A 14,000-nucleotide genomic window follows, 5' to 3' on the forward strand; every position below is an offset into this window, starting at 1 on the left:
TCTCAAAGTTGGGTTGGGAGCTGGGTCTATACTACGCAAGCTATGATGACTTTCACCTTGATATTTTAGCGCGGATGTATACCTAGCCAAATTGCACTGTAGGGGGCGAGAACGAGTCTTCGAACCTGTGTGTATGCCTTGTGTATGAAATGATCACATCAAACGTGACATGCTAACATGGATGCAGCTATGAAGCCGCCTGGTTTGCTAATTCCGCATGCTTGTGCTATGCGGAATTAGTTTACTGTAGGAGTTCTTCCAGTCTCAAATACCACCTAAAAGCAAAGCATCCCTTAGCTAATGCGGAAGATGCCGGGCCAAGCACTGATGTAGCGCAGGGGAAGAGTCGTCGTCAAACTACGATGTTTGAGTTCAACCGAGACAAGCCCGTCAGCACAGCTCTATCAGCCAAGCAAACTAATCTAATTAACAGTTAATAAACACAAGTAGGCTACATCTCATTGAAAATAATTTATTTTCATCACCAATTATCATAGTAGAACAGCTTTCTCAAGCAGTTTGTGATGCATTTTGGAAACAGGAGATGAGCCCCTGGTCTAATGCGCCACGTGGCTTGAGAAACCCGTTCTCAAAGACTTACTTTTAGTCATTATTTGGGTAGCACACATATTCTGAATGCTTTCGGCGGAATTCAAATGAGCCATTTTAATCTAGATTAATCTAGATTAATCTAGATTAACGCCAAGATTACAGTGAGATTAATCTAGATAAAAAAAATAAAAAATCTATGCCCACCACTAATTACAACACTTACTGACACACATGAAGTTTGGAATCGGTCAAGTCAACCCTCACACTACAGTCCTATGTCCGACAGCTGAACTAACTCAGTAATGAGCGGCTCAGCTCTGGTTTAGACAAGATGCCAATAGGAGCCGTGCTCCCAGTACTCAGTGTCATTATGGAATAACGTGACGACAAAGTGGGACTTCTGTAGCTCCCGGGGTCCCGGGCAAAGCAAAGCTTTTTGTCTTCAACTTCCACTCGTGTTGTGTAAGTGGATATCACACCTTCATCATTGAAGAGGCCAGCATTGTGTGTGTGTGTGTGTGTGTCCCCTGCCCCGGGGTAGGCCCCTACCTGTCGTAGACATTGAGCAGCCAGTTGAGACACATGTCCACACAGAGGGGGATGTTGACCAGCAGGGCTCTCTCCTCCTCCAGCCTCTCGTAGAGGCCGGTCAGCCCGTGGATCACCTCCACCACGTCCATCACATGCTCCGCCTGCTGCAGGTCCTGCTCCCGGAACACATCCACCAGGCTGCCCAGCGTCAGCAGGTCCACTGCACAAACCCACGCACGCACACATGCTCGCACACACACACACACACACAGACGCACACATGTGCATACACACAAGCATACATGCACACATTCAGATGCACACTCACACACACACACACACACACAAGCCGGAAGCACACCCAGCAAATGATCATCCTCATGTCCATCCCAAACAGCCCAGTTCAAAGATACCAGAGAGGAAGGGGAGCGCTCGTTCACCTTCCCTTCCACTTAAGTCCTATGCCAGATGTTGTCAGAACGTCAACACAAATTTGATTCTGTCGCTCTCTAAACTCATTTGAAGGCCATCCCGAGAACTGGAGGTAAAAGGGTGTCCTCTAATGTCAGCTGTAATTGGATAGAGCGATAATGAGGAGGCAGAGAGAGGGGAGATAGCTTGAGAGCTCTCCAGGCTGGAAGAGAGACACACTAAAAGGCATTTTAGATGCGCTTTTATAGAGCCTTGCTCAATCATCCACACAAGCAAAGTGGACAGAGGGAGAGAGAGAGAGGGAGAGAGGGAGAGAGAGAGAGAGAAAGACCAAGAGAGAAAGAGAGAGAGACAGAGACAGAAAGAGAAATCAAACTGTAGTTACTATGGCAGCCTGGCAATTAATTCTGCTAACGACACAGACTAGCCGACCGGCAGAGAAAAAGGGCTGCAGAAAGAAAGCTGCATGGGGGAGCAAGAGAAAGACAGAGAGAGGTACAGAACCCACTCTGGGTTTTTGCAGGCCATTGCCACTGTCAGGGGGTGGTGATGGAGGTGGAGAGGGGAGTGTGCCAGGCAGGGAGGGGGGGGGGGGGGGGAGGCTAGCGTGAAGAAAGAGGGAGACCATGAAAGAGGATGAGAGTGGCCGCCTGTGGCGAGGCATGGCCGCTCCGAGGCAGGGGCGACTCTGGGACGGGTCGGCCGGGCGCAGCAGGGGGAAGACAAGAGGGAGGTTGAGAGGGAGGTTGGACGGGGGGGGGAGGCAGGTGAGGAGGAATGTGAGGAGGGAGGTGAAGAGGGGGGGAGGGAGGCGTGGAGTGGAGGGAGGGAGGGAGGGAGGGAGGAGGGGAGGGGAGGGAGGGAGGTGTGGGGAAAGGGAGGGTGAAAAGGAGGCCAGGAAAGCGGAGGGTGAGTCTGGACCAGGGAAGATAAACCTGCCAGCAGGACCCAGGAGGTCCACACATTTATGCCTCATCGTGTGCTGCACCCGCTAATTACCCTCCCTTAAGCCACTCAATAAGGCTCGTTAATAGGTTTAATTAGGCAGCATGACAATGATGCAGCCCCTGCAGTAAATGTGAGTGGAAGACAAGGTATGAGGAGCTGAAGGTGGACTACTAGGCTGGAGTCTGATTTAATGACCTTGGCTGGCCTGTGGACACACTCCCAGAGTAATGGAGAGGAGGAGAGAAGCGAGGTGAGGCGAGGAGAAAAGGAGGAGAGCAGAACAGAGAAGAGGTTACGAAAAGAAAAGGAGATGACAAAAGAGGAGGGCAGAGGAAAGGTTAAGAGAGAGGAGAGGATACGTACGTCTCAAGGCCTTCTGAACCCGCCGTAGCTTCATAGCTGTCCTGTACGCAGAGAACTTAATGTTGTTTAGATCCGCTGAAGGACACCGGAAAAAAAGAGGGAGAGATTACCGTTAAGGAAAGAAAGAAAATGCAGCACGAAAGAAAGATACAGTGAGAGGATGTCAAAGATGGAGTCTCGGAGATGAGCACAAACACCTAACCCATCTCCCCTCAGACAGCCAAGGAAACACACTACTCCCTCTCTCCATCTCCTCCTCCCTCGACCTCCTCTACCCTCCTTCCCCTCCTCCTCTCCATCTCCTCCAAATCTTCTTGTCCCTCCATCTCCTCCATCTCCTCCTCCCCCAGCTCCTCCTTCCATCTCCTCCTCCCCCAGCTCCTCCCTCCATCTCCTCCTCCCCCAGCTCCTCCCTCCATCTCCTCCTCCCCCAACTCCTCCCTCCATCTCCTTCTCCCTCTATCTCCTCCCTCCATCTCCTCCTCGCTCTATCTCCTCCTCCCTCTATCTCCTCCCTCCATCTCCTCCCTCCATCTCCTCCTCCCTCTATCTCCTCCCTCCATATCCTCCTCCCTCCATCTCCTCCTCCCTCTATCTCCTCCCTCCATATCCTCCTCCCTCTATCTCCTCTCTCCATCTCCTCCTCCCTCTATCTCCTCCCTCCATCTCCTCCTCCCTCTATCTCCTCCCTCCATCTCCCCGGCAGCTTTTCCACCCTCCGAGGGTGCCATTAGCAGGGGCGTGTCACGTTGGGCTCTGAAAACATCTCAGACTTGCTGGCTGACAGCAGCTCTATGTGTTAGGGCGCCTGAGTGGATAACCCTTTCTGTCACATCCCATTAATACAAACACACCCCATGTAGATTCATCCCAATTAATTAAAGGCAGGGAAGAAGCAATCAGCCAGCAGCAGTGAGTGAGTGAGCCAGGCAGGTTAACGAGGGTGTTGTTCTCGTTCTCCCGGGTGCCTGGTGCACAGGCCCCTAATGAGGGTGCGAGGCTGACAGGCAGGCAGGCAGGCGGGGGGACATCCCAGAGCTGCCCCCTGCTGGGCTGGAGGATTGCTGGGTAATGCTGTCCTCTTACCCAGTGCCTGGTAGAGCTCCGTCATCTTTGGGTGGTCCCAGCACGTCGTCTGAGCCTGGTGGCTGGAGGGTGTGGAGCATTAGAGAGCAGTGGAGAAGGAGGGGGAGGAGAGGGGAGGAGAGGGGAGAAGGGAGGAGAGGAATGGCAAACAGAATGTAAAGTGAGTGCAGAGGAGCAGAGGTTGAGTTGAGGAAGAGAAACAGAGAGAGAGAGAGACAGAGAGATGTTACAGAACAGAAGACCGTAAGAGATATAAACCCTTTAAAGTGCAGACAGAAAGGACATGTTCTCTGTGACGTGCCGGTGTTCCTGCGCTCCCTAACGAAGGTTGCTTTCAACTCTCAGCCTCCCTGCCGTGCCACGACATGAGCACGTCATTAAACTCACACAGCACTCCTACAGACCCAGCTACCAGCACCACACTGACAGGTACACCGTGAAAAATAGATAGACAATAAATAAATGATGAGCCCAAATAAATAAATGAGCGAGGGCTTTCGAGCCCAGCGTTTTCCAGGACCCCAGGGACAATTTTAGATCTTGTCATTACCTGAGGAGCTGAGAGTTTTCATTGATTGGTGCCCAACAGCATGCCTGTCCCAAATTGTGCTCCCCCCCACACACACACCCACACACACACCCACCACGGCACAGTTACACAGGCAATAAAGACTTAACACCCAGACAGTGACAGGCCACAGGAGGACTAACAGTTGTGATTAGGAAAATATATTTTGTCCGTTTACCAAGGTATACCTAGAAACACACACAGACAGACAGACACACACACACACACAAACACACTTGATGGATAAGCAGCGTTCAGTTAAAGAGGGCTATGTATTGATGAGGTAAACAAACCGCCTGGGAGAGAGGGCTAAGCTCAATAATTCCCAGAATAGATACAGATGTGCCATTTCTGGTAACCCAATACTTGTGTCTCCAGCTATTTGAATGTCTGTTTTCAATCATAGCTTTTTTCCACAGACTCCTACACACACACACACACACACACACACATACACACACACAAGGACCCAGGTGGACTTACTTGATGTAGTAGGGCACTTTGTTTGGGGAGATAGCTCGCTCCCAGGGAATCTGCACTGAACCTGTGAGAGATGGAAAATCTATGGAATAGGCCCATCAAGCATGAAAATTCATTTTGCACATCACTACTGACCATGTTCATGTCTACCCAGACAAGCCAGCCAAGCCACTGTCCAGTCAGGCTAGCCCAACCCAGGCTCTGTACACAATAATAGGTTCACTAGGGATGATAAAGTGAGCTTTTGTGTGAGCTCCAGAGAGGATTAGGTTGCTGGTGAGGTCTAATAGAGTGGAGGTGTCTGGACCCAGTGGTGAACTGGGCGTTTTAGCCCCCTCTAATCTCAGCTCCAGGAGTCTGAAACGGGGAGAGGATAGACTGGGAAGAGGAATGCGTAACATACCCAAGAGCACAGACACATAAGCACACAAACACACATGTGCAAACACATAGACACGCGTATACACACACGCATGCACACACGCTTACAAGCACCCCCCCCCCCCCTCCCCACAAACACACACACACACATACTCCTAGGCAAGTGGGCGCCTTCCCCCTCCATTGTTGCAGCTGCTGTGACTCTGCATGGAGCATGAGGAGGTAAGCCTACACCCTAAACCCCAGATGCTGCAGTCACACACACCCTCACGCTGTTACTCACACTGTGTCATCACAGGTCCCTCAAATCTCCCTGCACCCAACCTTAATTCAAAGCCTCCCACTCCCGCCCACCCCCAGCGCGACAGCAGCCTCTCCACAGCCTTGCACCAGCGTGATGCAGCGCAATCCGGAAACTTCTAAACCAGGAAGAGGTCCCTTACTAGAGAGGAAGTGCTGGGACCCGGGGCCAAAGTCTCGGTGAGCATCTTGAAGCTGCTTCAGACGCTCTTCTATAGAACCCTGCAGAGACACACACACGCAAGCACACACACATAGATACACACAGACACACACAAATTAAATCAAAGGGAAATATGCCACTCACTATCTCTGATATATCACCCCCCCCCCCTAAACACCCACACTCACAAACTTCTCATCTTTCTCCTTCGTTTGGCAATTAGTCAGAAGAACATAAAGGGGAATGTGCATTCCCATCCCCTGCTACCGCCTTTTACTGTCTTTGAACAGTGGCAGATAGGAAAAGAAACGACGCAGAAATGACAAATATTCACAGCTCTGTTGAAATGAGGACAATGGTCTCATGCTGCGGCAAGTATGTCGATATGAAGGTATGTGTGTGCGTGTGTGTGTGTGTGCGCAAGGGAGGTAGACGGGCACACGTGTCAATAAGAGCAAAGGGATTTGAGTTGAGGTGGAGAAGTTTGCCATTGTCTTAGGAGGCAGCTGTGCTGCGCTCGCCCCACTGGGACTGCTCCAGAGGGGATTTGGGCCGACTAATCCAGATTTATTTACAAGGTATTGGATTTAGCATGTAAATCTTGTCAGTAGATCGTCGAAACACCTCCATAAACAATAGGAGGTAAATCTACTCACGTAGAAAGGGTAAAAGAGAGAAAGAGAAAGAAGGGAGCGAAATAAATACTGTTAGAGAGAGAGAGAGAGAGAGAGAGAGAGAGAGAGAGAGAGAGAGAGAGAGAGAGAGAGAGAGAGAGAGAGAGAGAGAGAGAGAGAGAGAGCTGTTATCTCGAGGCATTTCAAGGACAAGTAAGCCCAATGAGCTGTAAATGTGAGGTTAGCGTTATGGAGAGGAAAAACATTACTGTTCCTCAATGTATACATGGGCTGTGTGCACTCAGCCACACAAGTCTAGCAGTATTCTCTGGAGTGCTACATGGATAGGTTAAAACTCATTTGGAGCCAATTTCATTTTTCAAAATGTTACTGGCAGCTTTGTTGTGAGGTAAAACATGTCTCTTGTAGGATTCCTGAGCACAAGCTCTCTAACTTGCAGCTGGTTGCTGAATTATTCAAGACAAAAAATATTAGAGAATCAGCCTTGAAAATGTACTTTATCAACGTCAGAGGAGACAGCATCACCGGAACACAGGATGTTATTTAAATGAAGGGGGTTTTGCATTGAGCATATTATTCAACTGTTAAAAAAAACGGAAATATGATGAGAAGAGGAAAATGGAGAAGGAGAGACATACAGAGAGAGCAAGACAGAAATTGAGGGAGAGAGAGAACGTGTGTGTGTGACAGAGAGAAAGAGAGAGAAAGAGAGAGAGAGAAAGAGAGAGTAAGACAGAGTGAGAGAGAGTTCAATATCTTTCTATGTTTTTGATTGGGCACTGTCAAATACTGTAAGATTGAGCTGGGTTGTCAATGGCGCTCATTGAATGAACTTGTATTTCATTTAGAGGCAGACGACGAAGGAGTGATGTGGAAAGGAGAGAGGGAAAGGGAAGGAGAGAGAGGAATTGAGAGACAACGTGAGAGAGCGAAAGATAGCGCATGCAAGAGAGAGAGAGAGAGAGAGAGAGAGAGAGAGAGAGGAAGAGAGACTGCAAAAAGGCAATGCTTTTCACAGCCATGTCTGTCCTTCTTGCTGACTCTGGCCTGCTCAACACTTCAGCTCTGAAAAATCCAATATGTTTCACTCAGGAGACAAAAGGCACGCTTTGTTGCAGTCAGCCTGAAATGATGCACTCACAGCAGAGGCTGGAGCAAAGCCCTGGCGTACAGCTCAGCTGTGCTCTCCCAGCCCCTAACACGTCTCCATAGATCTCTGTCTCTTCCACACTCTCCCATACACTGAACTGGCATTGTCCATAGACACAGGAGATGTGAGAGGAGAGGCTGATGGGCAATCCGGAGAATGGTTGAATGGAGGGCGGGGAGGATTGTGGTAGGCTGAGGGGAGGCTACGGGGAGAGTGACGCTAGTTACAGCACAGGCGAGGGGATATTGTGAAAAGGTTGAGAGGGAAATTGAGAGGAGGCGGGCAAGGAGACATTGGTTGATGTTGTGGACAGGTTGAAGGGGGGATGTTGATGGGAGGTCATTATGGGGTTGTTTTAAGGTTGGGGGGGGGGAGGTTGTTGTGAGGTTGAAAGGAGACTGTGGTCGTGAGGTTGCTGGGAGGATGTTGGGAAGCTATAATGAGGTTGTCAGGAAGCTGTTCAGAGGTTGGAGGAATGCAGCACCTGCAGCAGCTTCCATCTGCTGTTGAGGTGCTCCAGGGCGCGTGCGTTCTCCATGGACAGGTGGACGTCTGAGATGGCCAGCTGGTGGGCCAGGTCGTTGATGTGCTTCATGCCCTCCTTCACCTGGGTCAACTCATCCTTAAAGAGCTGGAGGGAGGGAGGGAGAGACAGTTATAAAAAAGAGAAAGAGAAAGGGGAGAAAGAAGAAGAAAAATGAGAAAGAGAGAGAGAGAGAGAGAGAGAGAGAGAGAGAGAGAGAGAGAGAGAGAGAGAGACAGAGAAAAGTGGAATTGGTTATAAGAGGAAAGAGCGGAGGATGTCCTAAAAGCTTTCTCCATATGCCCTCTCAAGACCAACACTTAAGTATGTGATTATATTAAGTTGTTGTACTGTAGGAGAGAGGGAACAATAAAGCAAACAATAGACCGTTTGAAATGCATTCACTGTACTGTCCCTCACTTAGATTCAAGCTTTTGCACATGTATGAAGATAGGTCAAAGTATAGGTTTGAGGCTATGCCCTGACAAAACCTTGGGACACTTAGGTCTCAGAAGACACTACCCAGGAGGTAAGACCTCGGTACTAATGATCTGTGATCTGTGTGTGTGTGTGTGTGTGTGCAGTACAGTTGCTGTTTTACGAAAGATGTGCATCAGCCTCATTACAAAAACATGAGGCTGTTAGTATGCGTGTATGCTCCACAGACAGGCTTGTCAATTCTCCCCTGGAGCTCTCAGCGACCATGTGTTTGCGGAGACAGGAGTCCAAACACAGCCATGATCTGAGTCAAGAGCTTTCCGTAATGAAGAGCCTGGCTCAATTACAGCCAGACACTCACCATCACGTCCATTGACAGTCCAGCACTCAGCAACGACCAAACAAATGAGTACGCTGGGATTCCACACATCATCCAACCAACCAGGGACTTGAATTCTCCACATCTCCCCTGTCAGCTACCGCTAAGGTCATGTTCTGGAAACTAACTGTCAGTCTGAGGGCCTTGCAGGAACAAGTGAAGAAATGTTACAGGCACCCATAATTGACAGACAACATAGCTACTGTGACTAATCCAGTTTGATTTCCTGCTGAGAATTGACACGTAGCTCAGACAACAGGTGTTGAACTGGGAACTGTGAAGGGTGGGCAGGAAAGGACGCTATAGAAAAGTGACTCGGCCTCATTGTCTGCCTTAACAATGCAACTAAATTCACGGCTTTCATACTGCACTAGACTATTGTTTTCAACTGGTCACAGTGTATTACCACGTAGGAGAAGCCAGAAGCAATTATCTCAGGTGGGACAATTATGTACTCGACAGGTTTACAAATCATTTTGTTTTTTGAATATTCATTTTTCATGTGTTCTGTAAGAAACTGCAGGTGTGTGTCATCGAAATAGAAAGGAGACACAGAAAGAGAGAGAGTTTGTATATTGCAGTAATAGTTCCCATCTGTGTATCAGTGTGTGGGTGTGTGTGTGTGTGTGCTAGCCCTAACTCCACCTCAATGGCGTTGATGTGATGTGCTCCTGCAGTGAATGAAACTGCTCCTTGTGTGTATGTGTGTGTAAGCCCTTAGCTGCACCTTGGTGGCATCAATGTGGTCCTGCAGTGAGTCGATGAAGAGGTCTCCGACCGGCTCCCAGGCATCCCGCACCCCCTCCGCTTGCTCCAGAGCCACCGCCAGCTCCTCCATAGCAGCCTGTGTCTGCAGCAGTCGCTCCAGAGTGTGCTCCATGTGCCTGGTGACACCCCCACACACACACACACACACACACCTTCCACGTACAGTCCACTGGCTGCCAGAACACACAACTGTATCTCTCTTCACCGCGCACGCAAACCTAAACCTGCTTTATTGTGTTTGTATGCCCATGCCAATGGCAACAGCACTTACCTCTAGGTCAGCAAATATCTTTATATTTCAAAATGGGGGGATTCTGTTCAACAAAGATATTTCCACTCTCTATGGGATTACTTGTATTTGCAAAGGATAAAGAAATCCAATCCAACATGGCCTTTTCATCAACCACGTGGATAGTGAAAGGTATCTAACCCAGGGTTGGATAAACAGCCTGGATAGATAGGCTGTGGCTGCTGTGGTACTGTGAGGGTGTCCCTAAGTGTGTCTGACCTGTGGCGGTCCCTAAGTGTGTCTGACCTGTGACGGTCCCTAAGTGTGTCTGACCTGTGACGGTCCCTAAGTGTGTCTGACCTGTGACGGTCCCTAAGTGTATCTGACCTGTGACGGTCCCTAAGTGTGTCTGACCTGTGACGGTCCCTAAGTGTGTCTGACCTGTGACGGTCCCTAAGTGTGTCTGACCTGTGACGGTCCCTAAGTGTGTCTGACCTGTGACGGTCCCTAAGTGCGTCTGACCTGTGACGGTCCCTAAGTGTGTCTGACCTGTGACGGTCCACGCAGCGAGCCGTCAGCTTCTCCCACAGGTCACTGGCCACGTTGGCCTGCTTCCACACGGAGCGACTCACGTTGAGGATGCGTCGCCGTGGAGACATTTCTGGTGGTTGGGAGGTGTGTGTGTGTGTAGGGGGGGGGGGGGTGAGGGGGTGGACAAGGACAATCGATTCAAGTACATGTTAGCAGGTGGTTGAAACTGGGGGAGGAGGGAGGGAGATGGATAGATTGAGAGAGATTGAGAGTTTGCTATGCCCCATGTGTACATGCAGTCATGGAGGTGAAAACAGCAGGGGGTGGATGAGTGGGTTGGGAAACAGTCTTGCCTGCTATATTATTGATTTGACCAGATGGTGTTGTACTGTATGCTGGTGAGTCGGGTTAATTGGTCCCAACCCAACTTCTCCCTCAAACCACACAGTGACACAGGAAGACACATCAGTCCTAATAAGCCCTAATGGCGGATTCGTCTGGTAGCACTGAGGAGCACTGTCTCCCTCTCCTTCTTTCTTTCTCTTTCTCACTCTCAGTCTCTCTCTCTCTCTCTGTTCAGCCCACACTTAGGTGGACCAGGGTGGGGTGATGTGGGGCCAGAGAGGGTACAGGATGCTTGATTGGTTGGCAGAGCGAGGTGCAGACCTTTCCCATCAGCCAGGGTCTCCTCAGGCTCCTGGAAGGGGTGCTGAGCCAGGAATGCCTGGGCCGATTCCAGGACCGAGTAGATGAAGGGCCCTCGAGACTTGACATCCTCCATGAACGCCTGCGGACAGGAGCCAAGAGATGAAAGCATGTTGCACATAATAGACACGCAGTGACACACACGCGCGCGTGCACACACGCACGCACGCACGGACACACACGTACGCACGCCCACACACAAATGCAGTGGATACAAATTAGCATGAAGAAATTACTCACTCGGAACATGGGAACAACACACACACATATGCAAACACACACACGCAAAAGACCAACTTTGGTGACACAGGACACGATGGCTGCACTGCACTGTAAGAGCCTGTACCTGAATAGGAGGCCGTATGTCATTGGACTTTTGGTCAACTGGAAATGAGGTGGAAAGCCCAGCTACAACGGCTTCTGATTTCAGCCACACAACTTATTTAAATGATAAAAACCTTGAGCTGAAGACATGAATGTACTGCAGACTTAGAGTCCACCCAAAGCTTCCCCTGGGTCTTAAAGACTGTCAGTGTCAGTCCGAAGCACTAATCCCCATTCTTCACTAAACGTCCCGTAGGTAAAACTATACTAATACGATATAGCATGGAATTAAAGTCAAATCATTTATTTAGAAAAAGCCAGAGTCCTCAATCCTCTTACTGCATGAAGAGATTACAATTTTGTTCAAAATCATAGACATTTCAGACTGGAATTACCAGCAGCAAGCAGCACAGCGGTGGCTGTCGATCAGAGCCTATTAACCGGCAGGACTGCAGCCAGTCGCACCTGATAGCGCTCGCCTCCCCTCCGCCGCCACAGAGCTAAATAGGAAGCCCCACTGAACTGGCAAATACACCCGCTGCTAAGCACACATGCAAACGTCTGCAACATCACGAGCTGCAGGTTCCGATAAGATATCCCGGTGAGTCGACGCACAAAAAACTATTCATTTCTCTCTCCCACTGCACTCGTTCTATGTAGGTTTCTCTGTCTATGATTCGTTTCTCCTTCTCTCCCTGCCTTCCTCCCACCCTCCTGGCATCCCTCCCCCCACACTCTCTCGCTCTCCCTCCCTATCCGATCAGCTTCCCCTCTCTCTCAACTCTCCTTCCACCCCCCGGTCTTTCTTCCTTGCCCTACAAGTACAGATTCCCAAGGTGTGGTTGCTGGATTCCCCAAACCAACCACCACAGCGTTAAAACTTTAATTCCAGCTAAATTTCACAGTGAGGAGCTCCGTCTTTGGCTGGGAGAACATTAATAAAGTCCTCAGATCAGGCCCGGATCCATTATACATAAGAGAGAGCGAGTTGAAGCAGGGGAGGATCCTCCACACATGTGCGTGGTCCTACATTTACTTCCAGTGCCTCTGGGGAACCGAGTCACTGGGAGCTGTTTCTGAACACAGAGGACATATAAGCCATTCATCTCCTCTGTTCCGTGTATGAAAAGATTCTGCAGTACACACACACAATCTCTCTCAGTTTTTTCTTTCACTCACTCCCTGGCGCACTCACACACATACACACACACATACACACACACACACACACACGGGGACACTAACTGACACATTCTAAAAAGACAGCAGAATAAATCCACTTAAGATCAATAATTCACATTTCTTAAAACGTCGTAATTCTCCACAGAAAACCCGGATGCAATTTTCCTCCCTGTTTTGTCAGAAAACTTTTACTGCAATGTCGTGCTTGGGGAGCCTAAGTGTGTTAGATGGATTATAAAGGGATACTGCACTGAAAAACTGGAACATTTCAGGGAGAGGAAAGGTGAAGAGAAGGATGGGAGGGACATTAGTAGAGGGGGGGGGGGGGAGGGGCAGCATGAAGGCTTAAGGGGGTTTGGCGATGTTAGGCGGACGTATGGACAGTGGGGGATTACTGAACATTTGCTGAGAGACTTTCCGGTCTTGGCAGTAGAGTTTTACAGGTTCATGCTAAGTAACAAAATGGTGCGTAGGAGGAGAGAGGAAGCAGCAGAGTGGTGGAGCACGGCTGCGGCGTACGGGTGAGAGAGCGATGGATTTGGTTAATTGGGAGGGTGATTTGGTAGGGGTGGAGGATGACAGTGGGATACTTGCACTGTCAAAACAGCTCGCCTCTCTTAGACACTGCATTAACTGACAGCACAGAAAATTGGAACGAAAGGTGGAAACGGCATTCTGCTGTCGTTACAGGACCAATTACAGAGTGTTTGTGCGTGTGCATCTGCTATCAGAGTGTTTGTGTGTGCTTTGTGTTACACTGAATGGAGTTGTTTTCTTGTTGGGGAAAATGGAATAACAGGATGCGACCACCATTGTAAGAATGTTCTCATTTTGTTGAGACGTGTGGATGTGAGTTTGTCTCATCCCTCTGATCCATAGCTGCCTCTTCTTACCTGGCCCCCACTTATCACTAGCTTCATCCTCCACTCGATCTACACATGAAGGACTCAATGCGTCAATTAAAAAGGTTTCAGACGAGACACTTTTCTTATTTAATGATGATTCAGGGTTTTTTATTTCATCTCACCACCAGGTAGCTTGAACAAATAGGGCAGACATTCTGTCCCCTCTGATGTTCCCCTCAGAGAATAGCAACAGTCTTAAACACGAAGATGAATATATTATTTTTGATGGATGGCTAATTTAAGAGAGCCTGAACTCAAAGTGCTTTCTAATTGAATGCAGGCAACTCCCCGTACAAGGATGTCGGTTTGAGATTCACTGTAAGTGCTTACTTACTTCCTTTGTTTCCAATCATGCTAAGGTTAGCTCTACAGTATTAAAAAGAAGCCGAGATGGAATATTAAAAGAGAAATTTCTGCTGTCAGTAAA

General features: G+C 49.2%; 1 protein-coding gene across 1 annotated transcript in view; it reads right to left on the minus strand.

Moving 5' to 3' along the window:
• Positions 1–14,000, minus strand: part of drp2 (dystrophin related protein 2) — a 39,344-nt gene that overhangs the window by 16,098 nt on the left and 9,246 nt on the right. The window contains 9 exon segments of the mRNA XM_067247444.1: positions 1,102–1,303; positions 2,827–2,901; positions 3,913–3,974; positions 4,964–5,024; positions 5,785–5,863; positions 8,074–8,220; positions 9,657–9,813; positions 10,476–10,587; positions 11,124–11,244. Coding sequence (XP_067103545.1) covers positions 1,102–1,303; positions 2,827–2,901; positions 3,913–3,974; positions 4,964–5,024; positions 5,785–5,863; positions 8,074–8,220; positions 9,657–9,813; positions 10,476–10,587; positions 11,124–11,244 — 1,016 coding nt within the window.

Source organism: Osmerus mordax, chromosome 12 (genome assembly GCF_038355195.1).
Source record: "Osmerus mordax isolate fOsmMor3 chromosome 12, fOsmMor3.pri, whole genome shotgun sequence".
NCBI lineage: Eukaryota > Metazoa > Chordata > Actinopteri > Osmeriformes > Osmeridae > Osmerus > Osmerus mordax.